General features: G+C 40.6%; 1 protein-coding gene across 4 annotated transcripts in view; it reads right to left on the reverse strand.

Annotated features, from left to right (window-relative positions):
• The window catches only part of FGD4 (FYVE, RhoGEF and PH domain containing 4), a 263419-nt gene that overhangs the window by 116483 nt on the left and 124052 nt on the right, over window positions 1-22884 (reverse strand). Inside the window, exon 1 of one of the 4 annotated variants that reach the window (XM_033222468.1) lies at window positions 8196-8394. The exons of the other annotated variants lie outside the window; for them this stretch is intronic. Within the exon in view, the coding sequence (XP_033078359.1) occupies window positions 8196-8286 (91 nt within the window). The 5' untranslated portion in view covers window positions 8287-8394. Of the gene's footprint in view, window positions 1-8195; window positions 8395-22884 lie in introns of those variants that run through there. 4 annotated transcript variants of the gene reach the window in all.

Below are 22884 nucleotides of genomic sequence, written 5' to 3' on the forward strand. Positions count from 1 at the left end.
TTCTGTAAACTAATTTCTGTAGACTTTATCTGCTTAAAACTACCTCAGCCTCCTGTGTTGCAACACTTTGTTTTGCAGTTACCAACACTGCTCATTCAACTTTTCAAACCTGTATTTTGCTTCATGGCAGTAATAGATAAAATGAACACTGCTAAGTAGGAAAAACTCCTCAGGACCAGCCAGTCACCCAAAAGCTGCTACTTTAAATGCACCAACACTATCACTTGTTCCAAGGTCAGGATCACCCAGACCTGCGGTGAAACGCAAGGTGATGTTTATCTGGGAAGTACATTTTTTTTTTTTTTCCTGAGGAAAAAAGCAGGGTGGATTACTAAAACTAGTGGTTGAAAGGCTTTGACATGATTATTTTATGACTGTGGGAAAGTTACTTAACTTCTAAATTAGAGAAATATTTTTACTGCTCTACTGACATCTCTTAGGTGTAGATATAGATCAAAATTCTTCTTTTTGATGGTTGGTAATTTTAAGAAAAACTTAACAAATTAGGTGACTCTCTGAAAAAGGCTTGGTGATAGCCTCTACTCTTGACTCTCCTCTTTATTTTGATATTCTCTCTTTAAGAAAAATATTACTGGCCAGGCACGGTGGCTCAGGCCTGCATTCCCAGCACTTTGTGAGGCCAAGGCGGGTGGATCACGAGGTCGGGAGATTGAGACCAGGCTGGCCAACGTGGTAAAATCCCATCTCTACTAAAAATACAAAAATTAGCTGGGCGTGGTGGTGGGTGCCTCTAATCCCAGCTACTCAGGAGGCTGAGGAAGGAGAATCGCTTGAACCCGGGAGGCAGAGGTTGCAGTGAGGCAAGATTGCGCCACTGCACTCCAGCCTGGCAACAGAGTGAGACTCCATCTCAAAAAAACATTACTATAAACCCTGTTTTATTAAACATTTAATAGTTAGCAGCTTACAAAGTTAAGTATTGGCTTTCCTTACTCCCTGCTGCAGAATCAGACTAGCAGGCCTCACATTTTTTCTAGACCCAGAGCACAATAGCATTGTGTGTTAGGCTTCTAACAGTGTAGGGGATTGTTTCAGTGATGCAAAACTTAAAAAGCAAATACTGCTTCTAGCTTATCCATTATTTCCTATATTTTTTTCTGGCTGACAGAAGAAAGAAGTTAGGAAGAAAAGAAAATGAACCAGTTAATCAAAGATAACCAATTTTCCAATTCTGAATTTTAAAATTGCATTACATAAGCCATATTTGGCTACATCTAATACAATTTTTCTCCTATAAATAAAAAGTTTGACTATTTTATTCATACAGTGATATAACCAATTTTATTACTCCCTTGCTTAAAATTCTTTAATGGAACTGCAAGGCCCAGTGGGGAGGGGGAACCTCAAAACCTCTAGTTTGCATAAAGGACCCTTCACATTAAGACATCAATCTTGCCTGCAATCCCAGCACTTTGGGAGGCCAAGGCGGGTGGATCAGCTGAGGTCGGGAGTTTGAGACCAGCCTGACCAACATGGAGAAACACCGTCTCTACTAAAAATACAAAATTAGCTGGGTGTGGCGGCACATGTCTGTAATCCCAGCACTTTGGGAGGCCGAGGTGGGTGAATCACCTGAGGTCAGGAGTTTGAGACCAGCCTGACCAACATGGAGAAACCCAGTCTCTACTAAAAATACAAAATTAACCAGGTGTGGTGGCACACGCCTGTAATCCCAGCTACTAGGGAGGCTGAGGCAGGAGAATTGCTTGAACCTAGGAGGCAGAGGTTACGGTGAGCCGAGATCACGCCATTGCACTCCAGCCTGAGCAACAAAAGCAAAACTCTGTCTCAATTAAAAAAAAAAAAAAAAAGGTGTCAATCTCCTGAAGGGCCTAATATCCATCTACTCGGAACTATGCGCCCTAACGCTCCAGCCACATTCCCATCTTCTCCATTCCTGGAAAGCGCAGTTCTCTTTTCATATGTTTCTCTCTGCTTTTGCATACGTTGGTTCTTTTAGCTTAAAAAACAGAAAGTCTTTGTTTAAACAAATTCATCAATATCTAGTTCCAATGTTACCTTTTTTGAGGAAATTTCCTTGAATCAATGAAACGTTAGTTGTTCCTCCTTTTCTATTCTTCAAACATATTTTGTACCTCTCCTATGACATTTCCATAGTCACTGCTTTTAGAGGAGTATGAGGGAGGCAAACTTAAATCTCCTTGAAGATAGAGGTATTACAAAATTTTTAGGACTGAGTATAGTGAATACAGTTACATGTCCTAACCCTAAGCATGTCTTGTTACCACTCTGTATCTAAATGGTCAATTTTAGATAAAAAGTTACCAGAAATATCTTTTTTCCTTGATATTTCTTATTTTGCTATTTTATACTCTAAATTAGTAACTCTGATGGAAATAAATTAAAAAAATTTTACTGGGCAATATTAGAGAAAAACTTGCTATTTCTAATAAATCAGTAACTCTACTGATAGTCATTGGGGGCTTACATTTATAAAATAACAAAATTATTTTTAAGCTTTGCATAATTTCTTTTTGCTGTAGCCAAAATTGATTCCATATTTCTAAGAAGTCATGTAATCTAATAATATATAATTACTATTCAGATCAAGTATATTATCAAATAGCAAACAGCAGTTCACAGATTTTAACTGTGCATTTGGGGAAGGGAACTTTTTTTGTTTTAATGTTAACTGTTGCCACAGATTTTAAAATGCAGGTCAATTTCCAATTATCTAGATAAATTTGGAAATAAACTACATGAAGTGTAAACACACAAATAATTCTTACACTTTAATTCATGTACTGTTTTTCTTTCTTTTTTTTTTTTTTTTTTCCTGTGACAGAGTTTTGCTCTTCTTGCCCAGGCTGGAGTGCAATGGCGTGATCTCAGCTCACCACAACCTCCGCCTCCCAGGTTCAAGCGATTCTCCTGCCTCAGCCTCCCAAGTAGCTGGGATTACAGGCGTGTGCCACTACGCTCGGCTAATTTGGTATTTTTAGGAGAGACGAGGTTTCTCCATGTTGGTCAGGCTGATCTTGAACTCCTAACCTCAGATGATCCACCCGCCTAGGCCTCTCAAAGTGCTGGGATTACAGATGTGAGCCACCGCGCCCGGCCCATGTACTGGTTTTCTATTCCACATCAAGACTTACAGGAACTACTAAGGAAACATTTCTAGATTATTTTTTATTCAACCTTTTTACTTTTCCTATCACCCTCCTACAAGAGTATTTCATTTTTTTTGTTTTTGTTTTTGTTTTTGTTTTTGAGACGGAGTCTCGCTCTGCCGCCCAGGCTGGAGTGCAGTGGCCGGATCTCAGCTCACTGCAAGCTCCGCCTCCCGGGTTCACGCCATTCTCCTGCCTCAGCCTCCGGAGTAGCTGGGACTACAGGCGCCCGCCACCTCGCCCGGCTAGTTTTTTTGTATTTTTTTTTTAGTAGAGACGGGGTTTCACCGTATTAGCCAGGATGGTCTCGATCTCCTGACCTCGTGATCCGCCCGACTCGGCCTCCCAAAGTGCTGGGATTACAGGCTTCAGCCACCGCGCCCGGCCCTACAAGAGTATTTCAAAGAGTGAAATGACTTAAATGTAGGAAGAGAAAAAACAAAAAGAGGGGCAAGTACATCATTAATACAGAACAGTAAGTACCTCTTTTTTATTTATTTTTATCTTTTTATTTTTTGAGACAGAGTCTCCGTCACCCAGGTTGGAGTGCAATAGCACGATCTCGGCTCACTGCAACCTCCACCTCCTGGGTTCAGGTGATTCTCCTGCCTCAGCCCACTGAGTAGCTGGGACTACAGGTGCGTGCTACCATGCCCAGCTGATTTTTTGTATCTTTACTAGAGACAGGGTTTCACCATGTTAGCCAGGATGGTCTCGATCTCCTGATCTCATGAGCCGCCCTCCTCGGCCTCCCAAAGTGCTGGGATTACAGGTGTGAGCCACCACGCCCAGACTAAGTACCTCTTTAATAGCAAAAAATCTTGGCCACAATTTTCTCCATACAGACAGTATCGCTCCAACTTTTTGGTTTCACACCCTAAAGCTTCTCCGTCATCTCTTTTCTGTCTTACAAAACAGCCCATTAATTCATCATCCAAAATCATGTATGGGCTCAGCCACAGATTCCAGTCTCATTAACCCCTCCTTACTTTCTTTATACTTCTTTATATCAACTTGGCCTGTGAGACTTCCAATGGCAGGAACTCATTATTGACATGCTGCTCAACAAGGGAGACGCTAGAGGTTAGCAAGCAAGGATATTTACTCTTAAAAGAGAACTGAAGGGAAGAAATGGAGAACACTACAAATATTTATAATTTATTAAACTTCTTTTATTCCTGCTCATTTTACTTTACATTTCCCAACAGAAAAAGACACTGAATATTAGAAATGTATTCAATCAACAAATATTAACAAAGTACCCACTAACTATTAGCTACCTTTCTAGACCCTAGGAATATAGCAGTGAATACCACCACAACAACAAAAAATCTGTACAACATGCTAAATGGTAAAAGTGCTATGAAGAGCCAGGCACAGTGGCTCACACCTGTAATCCCAGCACTTTGGAAAGCCAAGGCGGGTGAATTGCTTGAGCTCAGGAGTTCGAGACCTGCCTGGGCAACAAGGCAAAACCCATGTCTCTACTAAAAATATAAAAATTAGCCAGGCATGGTGGTGTGTGCCTGTAAGTCCTGGCTACTATGGAGGCTGAGGTGGGAGGATCGTTTGAGCCTGAGAGGCAGAGGTTGCAGTGAGCCAAGACTGCGCCACCACATTCCAGCCTGGATGACAGAAAGACCCTGTCTCAAAAAAAAAAAAAAAAAAAAGTGCTATAAAGAAAGTAAAGCTGGGTGAAGGAACAGGAGTGCTATTAGATGAGAAGCTATTATTATATCCTATATACAGGGAGGACAAGGAGATCTCACTAATACGCTGTTAGCTGAGTAGACATGAAGGGAATAAGGCATAACATATTTTGAGGATTCGCATTCCAAGCAAAGTGTAAAACTACAAAAATCCTAAGGTAGAAGCACAGTTGATATGTTCAAAGAGAAATAAGGAATACAACATGGATAGACTAGGGAGCATATTTGATGCTGAGGTCAGAAAGTTAAGGGGGTAGGGATAGGGGCTAGAGAAGGTAGGGCCTTGTATATCATTGAAAGAACAGGGGATTTCCTTTGAAAGAGATGGGAATCCACTGAAGGACTGCGAGCAGAGAAGTGGCAATTATCTGCCTTTCGTTTTTAGAGGTGCACACAGGCTGTTAGGTAGAGAACGGACTCCAGGAGGTCAAGGGTAGATAGGAGACTAGTAGAACCAATCCAGGGGAAAGTTGTGGGTAACCTAAAGCAGGGCAAGTAGCAGTAGAGGCAATAAGACATAGTCAATTTGATAGATCTTGAAGCAAGATTTGTTGCCAGATTGTACGTAAGAGAAAAATGACTCAAGGAAGACTAGGTTTTTGGGACTGAGCATAAGAAATAATAACTGCTTTATGATCAGGCATGGTGGCTCATGCCACCAGCACTTTGGGAGGCCGACTGGGCGGATCACGAGGTCAGGTGATCAAGACCATCCTGGCTAACACAGTGAAACCCTATCTCTACTGAAAATACGAAAAATTAGCCGGGTGTGGTGGCGGGCGCCTGTAGTCCCAGCTACTCAGGAGGCTGAGGCAGGAGAATGGCATGAACCTGGGAGATGGAGCTTAGCGCCACCGTACTCCAGCCTGGGTGACAGAGCGAGACTCCGTCTCAAAAAAAAGAAAAAAAAAAAAAAAAAGAAAGGAAGAAAGAAAGAAATAACTGCTTTATAATGGCATAGAAAAGATAAGACCACAGTGACACAGTCTTTTATTTTTTTGTTTAAATTAAAAAAAAAAAAAAGTGTGTGTACTTATTCTCTAAGAGGGTGAAAGACCCATTTTCCCCAGGCCAAATTTTATTATAATAACCACCATGTAGAATGACCAAATTCTATGATTAACACTATTTTTCTTCTCATAAGTGTTTTCCTTCTGCCTGCTAAAACATATAACCAACTAACTGCGTCAATTCGCCAGGGAATAAAAATGGAAGGACCTGTTCTAGCCAGAGCTTAGCAGGTGCTGTGGTGGGAGATAAATCGGAGAACACACACAAACCAGGGTAAAGACATTTATAAATGTACTTCAGCCAATAAAAATTAGCTCGTTATTTTATAAAGAAAAAAGGCGCCTACAGTAAAGGTTATCAGAAGGTGGCTCAGGAAGTGGGCAGGGATGGTCTACAAAACATCTAAGAAAATGCCTTTTTATTTTTGAAATAAATGAACTCAACTTTTCCTTAGATTATTCCAGGAACCTCCTATCTACTCTTGACCTCCTGAAGTCTATTCTAGTATCTAAGAAGAACTGATTAAATTGAAATCTTAATCCTAGTTTGTGGTTTAGGTTACACGTACATTTGGATGTTTATTAAATGAATACCAAGTTATCATCCTTCCAAAGAACTGCATAATATTTCTTATTGAGTCATTCATCATACTCTATCATATTTCATTTCTTTCACATGAAAGGAGTTTGCCTGAAAGCATAAGCTTTAGAAAAAGAAGTTTTTTCAGGTCATTTAAAAAAGATAAAACTGTTATAAATAACATGTGCACTAAATATGCATATTTACAATTTTTCTTAGATGATTTAACAAAATTATCCAGTAGTGTAGGCAGAAAATGCTATATTACTATCTTCTCAGTTTAAAAACCTAAAAAGGAACTTAAAAAGCCCATACTGTTGTAGTGGCCACTCTCTAAAGGGTGCCGTCCATTAAAGCAGAAAACAAGAGCCAACAATTTCTCTATGTTTATCAACATTGACCTCTCAAGCTTCATCTTCCTGTTCTACAAGTATTTTCCTCCCTAATTAAGAGCTGCCTTCCAGGAGGGAATACTGTCTCTCCAATCATCTCTAACTGAAGATGAAATGAGAAGGGACAGAAGCTATTTCAGGAAAAAGAGAACCTAAAACTTCACTGCTTGGGGTGAGAAAACACTTCCCTTTTGCAGCATTAAAATTTATTTCATATTTAGAGTATGATGGTAAATTTTGGAGAGATCACAAGACCTCCAAACTTGATGCAAGAGTGGTAGAATGCCTGCAAAAGAATTCAGGCTTCTGCCTGAGTGATGGAGGGAGCAGGGGCAGGCATGGACTGGGCTGCTTAACCCTCCCACAGCTACTAGAACCTGGGAACAGAGCCAGCTGTGCAGCTGCAGGAGGGGCGCCTCAGCTCTCCCGAGACAGTGCTGTCACCAACCCCAACCTTGGGCTTCCACATTCAGCGTATGCCCCTGACACTTAAGGAAGGAAAGAGCCACACCACCATCAGAAAGAATACTGATAACTGTGAGGGCTGCCGGTTCTAAGTTTTAGTTTATCTTGTTCAGCAATGTAGACATTTTTCAGCAAGGCTTATATCCAGTCAAAAACGAATGGGAAAATAGATAAACAAAATGAACCCATTTCAGCTATTAAAAATATTTTTAGCAGACATTTCCTGTCACATGATTACATTTCTATCACACAGTAGAATTACATTTCTATTTCAAAGACTCAATTTCTCATTAATATACTCTCTACACCATTCAAAGAGACCACAGTGGCTTACTACTACTACCACTAACAATTTTTAAAAAACAAACTCGTGCCTATCTCTACAATGTTGTCTTTTATGGAAAAACAAATAGTACTTACTCCCCCGAACTTCACCAAAACAAGACTGGGATGGTGGGAATTTTTGTTTGTTTTAACAGAACAATGCTCCATGCAGTAGCACTAGAAAAATGATTAGTGGTAAATATTTCTTAACATTTGTTCACACCAGAAATGGAAGGAAAAAGAGAAAACTGTTCCTTTCTTTCTCTGTATTTCTCCCCTCAGTGACTGAATTTCCAAACTTTACTTATGTTAATAAAAATAAGCCAGAGAAACATAACTATCAAACACATTTGTATCTGGTTAGCCCAGAAGAAGCCTCCAGGAGAGTCAAAACCCATCAATAGCATATATTTTAATCTTGAAGTTGAAAACCAATGTGAGCTCTATTAACTTTAAAATAAAACCAAACTCTGCCACTTTTACATCCCTCAGCATGCCGTGTTACAAAGTGACCCACGCTGGGGAAGAAAAAAATATATCTACTAGAAAATGAAACCACTTACCTTGATCAGTGGACATGATTTCACATATACTGATAATTAATCTACTCTGGTTTAATAAAAAGATATTTGGCTTTACTCTTTTAAAGTTCATGTGATAAAATCTCACTTCTGGCTGTAAAGCCTCGGGGAGGCTGAAGATCACACAGGATCTGCCAGGAGCTCAGACCAATGCACTATGACTTCAGTGCATTCTTCGAACTTAACTGCCCAAGGACGACCTCATGCAAAACATGCCACACCTCCCCAGAGGATGAACTGCTGCAGCGCACTGCATAAGAGGGAGTATATGAGCACAGAGAGCCTTCTATTTACCAAAGTAAAGTAAACAACTGAGGCACATGGAACCTTTAAAAGCATTCAAAGTACAGCTGGGAATAGGGTGATTTCTAAATGGACTAATGCCTTAACTATTAGTAATGCTCTAAAAAGCTAACGGAAAAACAGTTTGTTTCTATTTAACAGGGTTACTTCCCTGGACCAAGATGTTGGTTACAGATTCCTGATTCACAAGCTTAAGATGTTAAAATCTCATTTTGAATGACCTCAAATACCATTTTCCCATAATTTCCTTTCCAGCACAGCTCATTGATTTCAGTGACTAAATAATACAGAATTAATAACTACTACATACATATTTCCTAAGGAAAACAAGTTGTATATGTTATTTCAAAACATAGTTTAACTGGTAAAATATTTATTACTCATTTTTATCTGTCTTTATAATTTTACATACTTCAATCAGTACATTAACAATTTCCCATAGCCTTGAAAAATCAGAAGGTGTCAGATTAAAGCCAGGCATGGTGGCTCATGCCTGTAATTCCAGCACTTCAGCAGGCTGAGGTAGGTGGATCACCTGAGGTCAGGAGTTCGAGACCAGCCTGGCCAACATGGTAAAATCCATCTCTACCAAAAATACAACAATTAGCTGGGCGTGGTGGGGGGTACCTGTAATCCAAGCTACTTGGGAGGCTGAGGCAGAAGAATCGCTTGAACCCAGGAGGTGGAGGTTGCAGTGAGCTGACATTGCGCCACTGTACTCCAGCCTGGGCAACAGAGTGAGACTCCATCGCAAAAACAAACAAACAAACAAAAGAAAATGTCAGATTAAAATATTTATAAAATCATAATGAGTTAACAGGCTACAGACATTCTCCCTCACTGGGGAAAATAACCTCTCCAACCCCCTCCTCTCTGGTGGTTCCCTTGCTCTAGTGTGCACTTGAATCACCTAGTGGGTTATCAAGACGTACATCACTGACTGCCCTATCAAAGTCAGATTCAGTGTACGGTGGGGCCACATAATTTGCATTTCTAACAAGCTCCCAGGTGACAGTGACACTGCTGACCTGGGCCTTCACTACAGGAATCACACTTTGAGAGCCACTGGGGCAGTGAATTGCTGGGTTGGGGAGGATTAAAGGACTTGTAAATTGCACGCCTGCTAGGAGCTGATGGATGTCAGGCAGGAGCCAATACAATGCTGAGGATGAGGTGTGAGGGGTTTGTTCTCCCACTTCAACACAAGCTCCCCATCAGGACACAGGGGTTGTCAATCATTTTAATGAACGTGGTACTTTTCTTAGTAATAGAAATGTGTATATAAGGCATGAATAAATAAGCTTTACAATTAATCTAATACAGAATAGGGTAATAGTACATGGAGAAAATAAGTCAAAGAGAAGAAACCTGAATTGTTTTTCATTCCTTTGCAAACTCCACCCATATGTGTTTAAATTTCACTGTGGCAGAGAAACCGTTTAGGTTTGATTCCAAGACCACTTAGCCTTGGCAAATTTCAGTAATGTAAAAACCAGACTATTTCCCTGTCACAAAAATGCCCCAGCGTCTGTCTGTACTTCCTGAGCTTTGATAGTAATGTTTAAATTATAATCTCAGGTTTGGTATTAAAACAAACACTTAAAAAAAAAAAAAGCTAACATGTGCTTTGTGCCCATTGCTATGTTAAGCATTTTCCATGTAGAATTTCATAAAGTCCTCATTGCAGGGTAATAATTTATCACCATCTTAGAGAAGAATACCACTCTGTAAGGTAGTGATAATTTGTCACCATTTTGCAAAAGAGAAAACTAAGTTCAGGAGGTTAAAAATCTTGACCAATCATGCTAGTACAATGATAACCATTAAGATATTAAATTCATTATTGTACAACAAATTAAGATATAATGGTACAGCAGTCACCCTTTACCTGTGATCAACTTCAGGCTGGAAATATTACATACAATATTTTGAGAGAGATACCACATTCACATAATCTTTATTGCAGTATATTGTTATAATTGTTCTATTTTATTGCTATTGCTGTTAATCTCTTACTGTGACTAATTTATAAATTAAACTTTATTACAGGTATGGATGTAAAGGAGAAAACAGTACATATATTATTCAGTACTATATGCAGTTTCAGGCATCCACTAGGGTCTCAGAATACATCCCCTGTGGAAAACGGGACACTACTGTATTCACTTTTGAATCTTTATAGATGAAGGCCAGAAATCAAAACATGGCTTGCAGGAGAAAGTGGTAACTAAAATAAAACATAACAATTATGACTGACTCTCAATTGCCCACAAGTGGACAATCTGCAATAATCTGCACCATCTACCACAAACTTAACACTAAATTCTAGGCTACCCAATAGGAGCAATAGCAGTTTCTCACCAGGTGGGAATGCACTTACCCTATGAGCTAGCAGTCCTAACTCTTAGGTACTTAACCTAAGTAAAACGAGTATTTACATTGACAAAAATGTTTACAGCGCCTTTATTCATAATCACCCAAAACTAGAAATGCCCACTTGTTCTTCAAGTAGTGAATGGGAAACAAACTGTGGTACATCCATACAATGGCATACCACAAAGCAATAACAAGGGATGAACGCAAGATACCTGCATATGCATTAGAAAGAAGCCAACGTAAAGGGCGACACATATATGATAAAATGAGACATTCTGGAAAAGACAAACCTATAGGAATAGTAAACAGATCCAAGGTTGCCAGGGCTGGTGGTAAGGGAACTGACTTTTCATAAAAGGGCATGACAGAATTTTGGAACTGAAGGAACTGTTCTGTATCTTCATTGTGGTGGTGGTGGTTACATGACTGTATGCATTTGTCAAAATTCAGAATTGTACCCTAAAGAGGTTGAATTTTAATGTATGCAAATTATCTTTTAATTTAAAAAAAATTTAGAAGCAAATAAAAACCATTCATTAAAAAAGAGGCTAGTTGGGCCGGGAGCGGTGGCTCACGCCTGTAATCCCAGCATTTTGGGAGGCCAAGGTGGGTGGATCATGAGGTCAGGAGATCGAGACCATCTGACCAACATGGTGAAACCCTGTCTCTACTAAAAATACAAAAATTAGCTGGGCATGGTGGTGTGCGCCTGTAGTCCCAGCTACTCAGGAGACTGAGGCAGGAGAATTGCTTGAACCCGGAAAGGGGAGGTGCAGTGAGCTGCGATCGCACCATTGCACTCTACCCGGCGACAGAGCAAGGCTCCGTTTCAAAAAAAAAGGCTAGGAAACTAATTGTCATAGATAGTGTAAACTCAACACTAAATGATTTTTGGTATATCCACTACACTTCTCATTGTCAACAGTAGAGATAATCACAAATTCATTTTCTGTGATTTACAAAAAACTTGGCAAATTTATTAAAAGTGATCTAATTAATTCCCCATACATTGTCCGTTTGTAAAAGCTGAAGTTTATGATATCATGCTCTGAAGACTTAGTGGCTATCATCCAATCCTTTCACTTCTCCCTCCTTGTAGAGATGTTATTTTTGTACACATTCCACTGAATAAGAAACTTAACCAAGTTCTGCCAAACATTCACGTGATATTTCTTTTTTTTGAGAAGGACTCTCTGTCACCCAGGTTAGAGTGCAGTGGTGTGACCTCAGCTCACCGCAACCTCTGCCTCCTGGGTTCAAGCAATTCTCATGCCTCAGCTTCTCTAGTAGCTGGGATTATAGACATGTGCCACCAGGCCTGGCTAATTTTCGTTTTAGTAGAGACTAAACGAAACAGGGTTTCACCATGTTGGCCAGTCTGGTCTCGAACTCCTCACCTCAAGTGATCCGCCTGCCTCAGCCTCTCAAAGTGCTGTGATTACAGGCATGAGCCACCATGCCCAGCACACATGATATTTCATAACAATGTTTTTTCATTATATTAAAATTTTAAATAAAAGCCTACCTATATTATATTCAATAGTTAACCATTTTCTATGGAAATGATCTGAAATCAAGAATTTTATATGCAACCTGCACTTCCTGAATTAAAATCTATAAATCTACAATGTTTAAAAATACAAGGAAGACTACGTTGTTTGCCTTAGCATTTTTATTTAAACCTAACTGGCACATTAGCTGTCATATAATTGAAGACTTCCCAATTAACCTAACATACCATTGGCAATGTCAGCTTTATTTATTTTTTTTAAATTTTTTTATTTTTAGACAGAGTCTCACCCTGTCAACTAGGCTGGGGTGAAGTGGCTTAATTTTGGCTCACTGCAACCTCCGCCTCCCAGGTTCAAGTGATTCTCCTGACTCAGCCTCCTGAGCAGCTGGGATTACAGGCAAGCGCCACCACGCCTGGCTAATTTTTGTATTTTTAGTAGAGATGGGGTTTCACCATGTTGGTCAGACTGGTCTTGGAATCCTGAACTCATGATCCAACCGCCTCAGCCTCCCAAAGTGCTGGGATTACAGGCGTGAGCCACCGCGCCCGGCCGGCAATGTGAGATTTAATAAATTATGTACAAATAAGCACATACTAGCAAAAAAGTAACAGAAAAATTATTCCTAGTAAATGTTAGTATTTAACTAACAGATAATATAGAAAATGGAGTAGGAAAACATAATGGAAGTAGGCCGGGCGTGGTGACTCACGCCTGTAATCCCAGCACATTGGCAGGCCGAGGCGGGTGGATCACGAGGTTAAGAGATGGAGACCATCCTGGCCAACATGGTGAAACCCCATATCTACTAAAAATACAAAAATTAACTGGGCGTAGTGGTGCACACCTGTAGTTCCAGCTACTTGGGAGGCTAAGGCAGGAGAATTGCTTGAATCCAGGAGATGGATATTGCAGTGAGCCGAGACTGTGTCACTGCACTCCAGCCTGGCAACAGAGTGAGACTCCGTATCAAAAAGAAAAGGAAGAAAAAAAAAAAGATGCCTAATTTCCATTTTGCATGTCTCTGAGGCTTAATAAAATGAGGCATAGAAATTCTTGAATGTATGCCAAGTAAATCCTATTGCCTGAATATTTTTGTACCAAGCCATTTTGGTACAAATCTTCAAAGCAAATCTATTATCCTTGAACATCTTTTTTTTAATTAAAAATAATTAATAAAAAAAGTTTTCTATCACCTCTTTAGTTATATGTTCACTTATAGTCACACACAGACAGAGTACAGCTGGCCTCCACATTCAAGGTTTCTGCATTTGCAGGTGCAAGCAACTGTGGATCAAAAATATTCAAATACGATTTCAAATAAAAACAATATAACAATAAAAAAAATTAAAAAATATAACTATTTGCATAGTGTTTATGTTGCACCATATTAAATATTATGAGACGGTTTAAAGTATAACGGAAGGGCCGGTGCAGTGGCACACACTCGTAACCTCAGCATTTTGGGAGGCCGGGGCAGGCAGATTGCCTGAGGTCAGGAGTTTGAGACCAGCCTGGTCAATATGGTGAAACTTCGTCTCTACTAAAAATACAAAAAGTAAGCCAGGCATGGTGGTGCGCACCTGTAATCCCAGGTACTCAGGAGGCTTGAGTCAGGAGAATTGCTTGAAACTGGGAGGCAGAGGTTACAGTGAGCTGAGATTACGCCACTGCACTCCAGCCTGGGTGACAGAGCGAGACTCTGTCTCAAAAAAAAAAAAAAAAAAAAAGTATAAGCAAGGATGTGCGTAGGTTATATGCAAACACTACGCCATTTTATATAAGAGACTTGTGCAAGCACAGATTTCGATATGAGGGTAGTGGTCCTGGAACCAATCCCCCAACCCACAAACGCTCAGTGACAACTTAGTACTGTTAAGAAATCTTACCAGCCCAGCTCAGTGGCTCACGCCTGTAATCCCAGCACTCTGGGAGGCTGAAGCGGAAGGATCGGTTGAGTCCAGGAGTTTGAGACCAGGCTGGACAATATGGTGAAACCCTGTCTCTACTAAAAAAGAAAAACAAAAATCAGCCAGGTGTGGTGGAACGTGCTTGAAATCCCAGCTACTTGGGAGGCTGAGGCAGAGGTTGCAGTAACCTGAGATCACAACACTGAACTCCAGCCTGGGTGACAGAGCAAGATTGCCACCAAAAAAAAAAAGGAAAAAGAAAAAGGAAATTTTATCTGTGATGTCATCCTCCCTTGATCCTCTTCCACCAAAAAATACATAATACTAGAGAATAAAAACATTATACTAATATAAATTAGGAAATTGATCCCTAAACCCCAATTTACAATCTCTCTGATCTTATCTATAAGGATTTCAGTTGGTAATATTTCCTCTTTCAGCATTTTCCCTCACCGTGGTCGACTTACTACATTAAAATACTAAGATAGGCTGGGTGCAGTGGCTTACACCTGTTAATCCCAGCACTTTGGGAGGACGAGGCGGGTGTATCATGAGGTCAGGAGATCGAGACCATCCTGGTCAACTCGGTGAAACCCCACCTCTACTAAAAATACAACAATTAGCTGGGCGTGGTGGCACAACTGTAGTCCTAGCTACTCAGGAGGCTGAAGCAGGGGAATCACTTGAATCTAGGAGGCGAAGTGTGCAGTGAGCTGAGATCGTGCCACTGCATTCTAGCCTGGTGACAGGGTGAGATTCCGTCTCAAAAAAGAAAGAAGGGGGAAAAAAAAAAAAAAACTAAGATAACCATGACACAGATGATGACTTCCAACAAGATACCATGTTAAGGATTAGGATTTTATTGTTATACTTGAGATGTCTGGGGCTGGGTGCAGTAGCTCATGCCTGTAATTCCAGCACTTTGGGAGGCCGAGGCAGGCGGATCACTTGAGGTCAGGAGCTCAAGACCAGTCTCACCAACATGGTGAAACGCTGCCTCTACTAAAAATACAAAACTTAGCCGGGCATGGTGACAGATGCCTATAGTCCCAGCTACTCGGGAGGCTGAGGCAGGAGAATTGCTTGAACCAAGGAGGCGGAGGTTGCAGTGAGCCGAGATTGCACCACTGCACTTCAGCCTGGGCGACAGAGCGAGACTCTATCTCAAAAAAAAAAAAAAAAAAAAAAAGAGAGAGAAAGATGCCTGGCCAGGCTCTGGGAAGAAACCGATTCTGGATGTGTGTGGTGCCCCTGGTCAAGTGGGGGCAGGACTGCAAAGGGAGCTCACCATCCTCGCTCACTGCTCCTGTCAGCATTCCATAGGCTAGGCTTCCTGTCAGAGACCCTTCAACGTATATGTATCGATCAGCCTGACATTAAACACTGCATAATATTCCATGGTTTAGTTCTATTGTAATTCATTTAATTTAATTAACAAACATAATTTTATTACTTTTTTAAAAGAGCACCCTAGTAAATTTCTCTATATTTGCACAAATTTTTTTTGGATAGATTACTAGATGTGGACTTGACAGCTCAATGGTGTATGAATTTTAAATTTTGGTAACTTACTGAAAACTTTACCTTGCAAGGGATGATATCAATATATATCCTCTCTGCCCTTTACCATTAATCTACACTAGATTATTAATTTTAAAAATCTTTACTCTTAGTTGACAGAGTATGGATAAGTAAATTTATAGTATATTTATGTGATGTAATACTGTATCTGAGTTAAATGAACTACAGCTACACATCAACATAGGCCATTCTCACAAACAATGTGGAATGAATAAAGTACACAGAATAAAGCACAATTCCAGTTGTATATAGTATGTAGTTTTAAAATATTCCAAAATGTTGTTATAGACACATAACCATATGTGGTGTGATGTTATGATTTTTGTCCACAGTTCTGGTTCATAACTCTCACGGCCTTGTTATGAGGCTGGGGTACTTTACACCTCAGAAAATAATCTCTCTTTGCCCTCCTTGCACCTGCCCAAGGCAGGACTCTAATCTGATTGTTGGGTCACAAAACCCTCATTCTGGAGAGGGAGAAAAGCAAAGGTACACTAGACAACAATTTCAGGATGGCAGATACCTCTGGTGGGGAGGCACAGTAGAAAAAGGAAGAACACAGGGGCTTCAAAGGTATTGGTAACATCCTAATTCTTAAAGTTTGTTTTGCTCTTGTTCTTTAAACAATCTTTAGAGATATATACATACACACACAACTTATGCATAAAATATTTCATACTAACAACAGCACTTCATTGTTTACATTTTATATTTTCCTAATCAACAATTTCTATGTTTATAAATAGTTATTAGCCATTTTTCTAAAAAAACTTCTGTAATCTCTGCGCTCTTTTTTGTTTGTTTGTTAGTTTTTTTAAACAGAGTCTCACTCTGTCACCCAGGTGGATCACAGTGGTACGATCACAGCTCACCGCAGCCTTGACCTCCCATGCTCAAGCAATCCTCCCACCTCAGCCTCTTAAGTAGCTGAGACTACAGGCACGTGTCACCATGCCCAGCTAATTTTTCACGTTTTTGTACAGACAGAGTCTCCCTATGTTGTCCAGGATAGTCTCAAACTCCTAAGCTTAAGCAGTCCTCCCATCTTGGCCTCCCAAAGTGCTGGGATTGCAGGCGTGAGCCACCGTGCCCAGCCACATATTTTTTTGTTTGTTTAACTGAATTACAGCTGTCTTTGAAGGAGTTCATATCACAACTATTTTCTCCAAATCTGTTGTCTCTTATTAAATTTTGCTTTTATACTAATTCCAGGTAATTTGTCTTTTTTTTTTTTTAAGACAGAGGTTCCCTCTGTCGCCCATGCTGGAGTGCAGTGGTGCAATCTCAGTTCACTGCACCCTCTGCCTCGTGGATTCAAGCAATTCTCCTGCCTCAGCCTCCCAAGTAGCTGGGACTGCAGGCGCCCGCCACCACGCCCAGCTAATTTTTTGTATTTTTAGCAGAGATGGGGTTTCATCGTGTTGGCCAGGATGGTCTCGATCTCCTGACCTCGTGATCCGCCTGCCTCAGCCTCCCAAAGTGCTGGGATTACAGGCATGAACCACCACGTCCGGCCAATTTATCTTACTTCTAAGAACAAACATGGTGTTTAATTATAACCATTATTATTTTTACTATTAATTTCTTTGGATTCCAGTAGATCAATGCTAGGTGGCTATTCATACCGGAAGAACTATGTATTTTCTTTTTTTTTTTTTGAGATGGAGTCTCGCTCTGTCGCCCAGGCTGGAGTGCAGTGGCGAGATCTCAGCTCATTGCAAACTCCACCTCCTGGGTTCACGCCATTCTCCAGCCTCAGCCTCCCAAGTAGCTGGGACTACAGGTGCCCACCACAACACCCGGCTAATTTTGTTTTTGTATTTTTAGTAGAGACAGGGTTTCACCGTGTTAGCCAGGATGGTCTCGATCTCCTGACCTCGTGATCTGCCCGCCTTGGCCTCCCAAAGTGCGGGGATTACAGGCATGAGCCACTGCACCCGGCCCAGAGCTATGTATTTTCTGAATGTGAATCATTCACTTAAATGCAACCAGATACAAGTTTATTTCTCTTCTCTGCCTCATCCCTCCTTATCAGTCCCTCAGCTTCATCCACCTGCAAACAGTAAATGCTTTGTGTAGCATTTAGAGTCCTTTAACCACATCTCTTTCATCCATACCTACCATGACACAGTCCTCTGTCCACTAGTTCTAGTTCTAAGGTTATCATGTATTGCTAGCTTAAAACTACTACATTAATTGAATGAGTACAGAGTTTCAGTTGGGAAGGAGGAAAAAGTTCTAAAGATGGATGGTGGTGGTGGCTGGACTACAACATAAATGTATTTAATGCCACAGAACCACACACTTAAAAATATTCAAAATAGTAAATGTCATACATATTTTATCACACTTTCAAAAATTGCAAACATTCTCTGCCATAAATTTATGCTCCCCAACCTCAGCAGCCTCTCCTTGCATCCCAACTTGTATGCTCATGCTTAGTCAACTCTATGATAGACACTCCACTGCTTGCACTATTCCTCTGTGTTCTCTTTTTTCACTCTCTGCTCTGAGGAACTGAGCCAGGAGGGGGTTTACAGTTACTCCAGTATGCAGAAGGTTCCCTTTTCAGTTCATGCTCTCCTTCCTAAATGTCTAGATAACTACCTCCTTCACTGAAGAAGGGAAGCTTGAACTTTACATTGAAGGATAAGTAGGATTTCATTAGGCATTATAAGGAGGGAAAGGATATTATTTCAGGCTTTGTAGAAAGGAAATTGGCGGCAGACTTGCAGACTTCACTGTGGTTTACAGAAGTGTTCATCAGTGCCTGCCAAAAGCCTCAGTGGCTGCATACTGCACTTAGAACGCAATCTTAATTTCACAGAAAGCCTGAAGGCTCCACCCCTCATCTCTTGCCACTTTGCTTTCAAAATATGGCTCCTAAACCATGCTCCCTCTATCAATCACCCAAGGTTTTGAGAAGGAAGTCAAGAAAAATGTTTTCATAAATTTCCACAGGAACCTATTATTTTTTCCAACTTTGAAATAACCATGCAGCTTCCAGAAAAGGCTCCTCTGAGACTTAAAGAAAATAAAATGTTGGTTCTGCCCCTGCCAGGTCAGACAAAGGATAAAGTACAGCCAGTTACTTGCTACTAACTTTAGAGAAAAGAAGGAAGGCTTTCATTTCTCTTTTTTTTTTTTTTTTTTGAGATGGAGTCTCGCTCTATCACCCAGGCTGGAGTGCAGTGGCGCGATCTTGGCTCACTGCAAGCTCCACCTCCCAGGTTCACGCCATTCTCCTGCCTCAGCCTCCCGAGTAGCTGGGACTACACGCACCCACCACCATGCCTGGCTAATTTTCTTGTATTTTTAGTAGAGACAGGGTTTCACCGTGTTAGCCAGGATGGTCTCCATCTCCTGACCTCATGATCCACCCGCCTCGGCCTCCCCAAGTGCTAGGATTACAGGCGTGAGCCACGCGCCTGGCCCATTTCTCTATTTTTTGATGAGCTGCCTGATCCAAATTTCTTCTAATTATTGTCCTCCTTCCCCCAAGACCCTAATGCACAGCTTCCTGGGTAACAGCAGTGATTTGGGCCTTTTGTGTTGGCCCAAATATTCTTAAAGGCCAAATTCAGAATGTAGAAAGAAAAGATACCCTAAATATAACGAGGATCTTCCTGTCTTTTGCAAATCATCCCCTCTGTGTATCCACCCCCACCCACCACAGATAATGATAATCTTACACATGCAGTTTCTTTTTTAATATAATCTCAGAACTTTCTTTTTTAATACAATCTCAGAAGTATATTACAGTAATAAAATTCCAAGGAAAAAAGAATATTAGTAGATCCAAATTTAGTCAGCTTTTAAATATCTTCATAAGTTACTGAATTTGTGGTAGGAAATAAGGTCAAAGATAAAAAAGGAACTAATTTTTAAAAAAATAGCTCATTTCCATCATATGCACTTTTAAATGGGTACTAAATAAATTACACATTTATTTATTTGGAATTTTCTAATTATTATTCTGGCAATCTATATATTGTCAACTTTAGTACATGTTGAAACAGTTCTTCAGTACTATGTTAAGGATTATAAAATATCTACATAGGCTTTAAGACACAACAGTTCATTAGTAGTGGAACTTAAGATAAATAATCTTGTAAACAGTTCACTGTTCAGGGAGTATGGCTTATCTTCATCTTCTGCACGGGATAGCAGAGGCAAATGTTATTTGCCACAAATGGGTAAGGATTCAAGCTTAAAACAGTAGAAATTAGAGTAACCTATGGCAAACCAGAAAACAATATTTTTTAAAGTAAATGCTAAAACTCAAAAACATTTAAAATCCCTTCTAAAGATGTTGTATTTGTTTATTTACAAAGAATTACTGAGCCCCTAATTGGGACTCAATATACTATATGGGACACATTGTTAGGGACTTGGGAATTTTTTATTAAGTCCTGCCCATCACTTCAGTCACACCAGCTTTTTCACTTCCTGTGACCTTAAGGTCTCTACATATGAATAAGTATAATTATTCCCTGTGGGTTTCTTTTGAATACTTCCACACAAATGTAATTAAATATTCAGGCAATGTCCTTTCATTTTTTTTGAGACGGAGTCTCACTCTGTCCCAGGCTGGAGTGCAGTGGCACGATCTTGGCTCACTGCAACCTCTGATCCCCTGGTTCAAGGGATTCTCCTGCCTCAGCCTCACGAGTAGCTGGAATTACAGGCATGCCAGCTAATTTTTGTATTTTAAGTAGAGACAGGGTTTTGCCATGTTGGCCAGGATGGTCTCAATCTCTTGACCTCGTGATCCACTCGCCTCGGACTCCCAAAGTACTGGGATTACAGGCATGAGCCACTGCGCCTGGCCTGCAATGTCCTTTTTTAGCATGTCTTCCCTACCATGTCCAAAGCTTCTCCAGGACAGGGACCGTGTCTGTCCTGTTCATTATTATGGGTCCCATGCACATTGTTTCAAACACTTTACACAATCTCATTAAATAGTTCCATCTTGAGGAACCAAAGGGAGAGCAGACAAGCAAAATAGTAATCAACGAGTTTGGCTGAGGCTCTGTGACTGCTGGAGCTCCAGAGCAGAGGGTAAGAGAAGGCTTTCTAGAATACTATATCTCTAAACTTTTTGAGGGCACATCCCTATCAGAATAAAACCTGGGCGTGGACCCCCTAGTATGTACATTCACACACAGTGTAGGTGTGAGTTAAATACAAGCATTCCTGCATTAAGATACACACTTTAAAACACAAAAATAGGCTGGGCGTGGTGGCTCACGCCTGTAATCCCAGCACTTTGGGAGGCCGAGGCAGGCGGATCATGAGGTCAGGAGATCCAGACAATCCTGGCTAACACAGTGAAACCGCATCTCTACTAAAAATACAAAAAATTAGCCGGGTGTGGTGGCGGGCGCCTGTAGTCGCAGCTACTTGGGAGGCTGAGGCAGGAGAATGGCATGCAACTGGGAGGCAGAGTTTGCAGTGAGCCAAGATCACACCACTGCACTCCAGCCTGGGTGACAGAGCGAGACTCCATCTCAAAAAAAAAAAAACAACCCCACAATAGAACTTAAAATAGGGCAAGGTAAAGGTAAAAATATTATTGTTAAGAGAACAATGTGACTGAATCTGCTTGTTTTTTTTAAATCTTTTAAGGTAAATGCTAAAACTCGAAAACATTTAAAATCTCTTTAAAGCTGTTGTATTCGTTTATTTAAAAAGAAATTTTAGTTTTAAGCAGAGGCATGGTCTTGCTGTGTTGCCTAGGCTGGTCTCGAACTCCTGCCTCAAGTGATCCTCCTGCCTCAGCCTCCCAAATTGCGGGGAGTTACAGGTGTGAGCCAGTGTACCTGGCCAAAGACTTTAAAAGATAGTTAAAAAGATCTGTATGTAAGTTTGAGTATACTTGCAGAAAAAAGCTTTTTTAAAAATAAGATTTTAAAAATAAAAGATACATCCATTGTAGTGATAAAATTATACAATAATGGAACATTTCCAATCATTTCAGAAATACTCTGTCTATAGTGTACTTTTCTGCTGCTCCTGATTGCAGTTACTTTCTAACTCATTCAGATGTTACCTGTACCTCAAAGGGACAGACTGTGTTTTCCAAATATATCTGCTAAGTAAGAACCTGCTAAAATATTTACTGACAGACACTTGTCTTCACATGAAAGTTAGCAAATGGCCACATGGCGGGGGTAGGGGGCAGGGTTTTTTTTTTTTTTTTTTTTCTGAGATGGAGTTTTGCTCTTGTTGCCCAGGCTGAAGTGAATGGCATGATCTCGGGCTCACTGCAACCTCTGCCTCGCGGGTTCAAGCGATTCTCCTGCCTCAGCCTCCCGACTAGCTGGGATTACAGGCATGCACCACCACACCTGACTAATTTTTGTATTTTCAGTAGAGACGAATTTCTCCATGTTGGTCAGGCTGGTCTCGACCTCCCAACATCAGGTGATCTGCCTGCCTCGGCCTCCCAAAGTGCTGAGATTACAGGCGTGAGCCACCGTGCCCGGCCCATTTTTTTTTTTTTTTTTGTAAAGAAAAAGATGCAATATCTTTAGTCTCACATCTTGTTTAAGTATCGTGCCATTAATTAACTTATGTTTGTGGTCACTTATTACCAAGTATTGCCAGAATTCCACTATCTAAAATGCCATGGACACAAAAACAGACAAATGAGCTTGCATTGTCCACTCTCTCTCCTCAGAATTCCACACATATACCATATAGATTAGATGTATCTGACACATAGATGGAAAAAAAGTACCAGAAAAAGAACAAAAATATTTGGAATGCTAGGGCTGGTTTGTTGTTGTTGTTGTTTTTTGAGACGGAGTTTCACTCTTGTTGCCCAGATTGGAGTGCAATAGCGCTATCTTGGCTCACCACAACCTCCGCCTACCGGTTCAAGCGATTCTCCTGCCTCAACCTCCCAAGTAGCTGAGATTACAGGCATGTGCCACCACGCCCGGCTAATTTTGTATTTTTAGTAGAGATGGGGTTTTTCTGTGTTGG

This window comes from Trachypithecus francoisi, unplaced genomic scaffold (genome assembly GCF_009764315.1).
Source record: "Trachypithecus francoisi isolate TF-2019V2 unplaced genomic scaffold, Tfra_2.0 Lachesis_group11, whole genome shotgun sequence".
Classification (NCBI taxonomy): Eukaryota; Metazoa; Chordata; class Mammalia; order Primates; family Cercopithecidae; genus Trachypithecus; species Trachypithecus francoisi.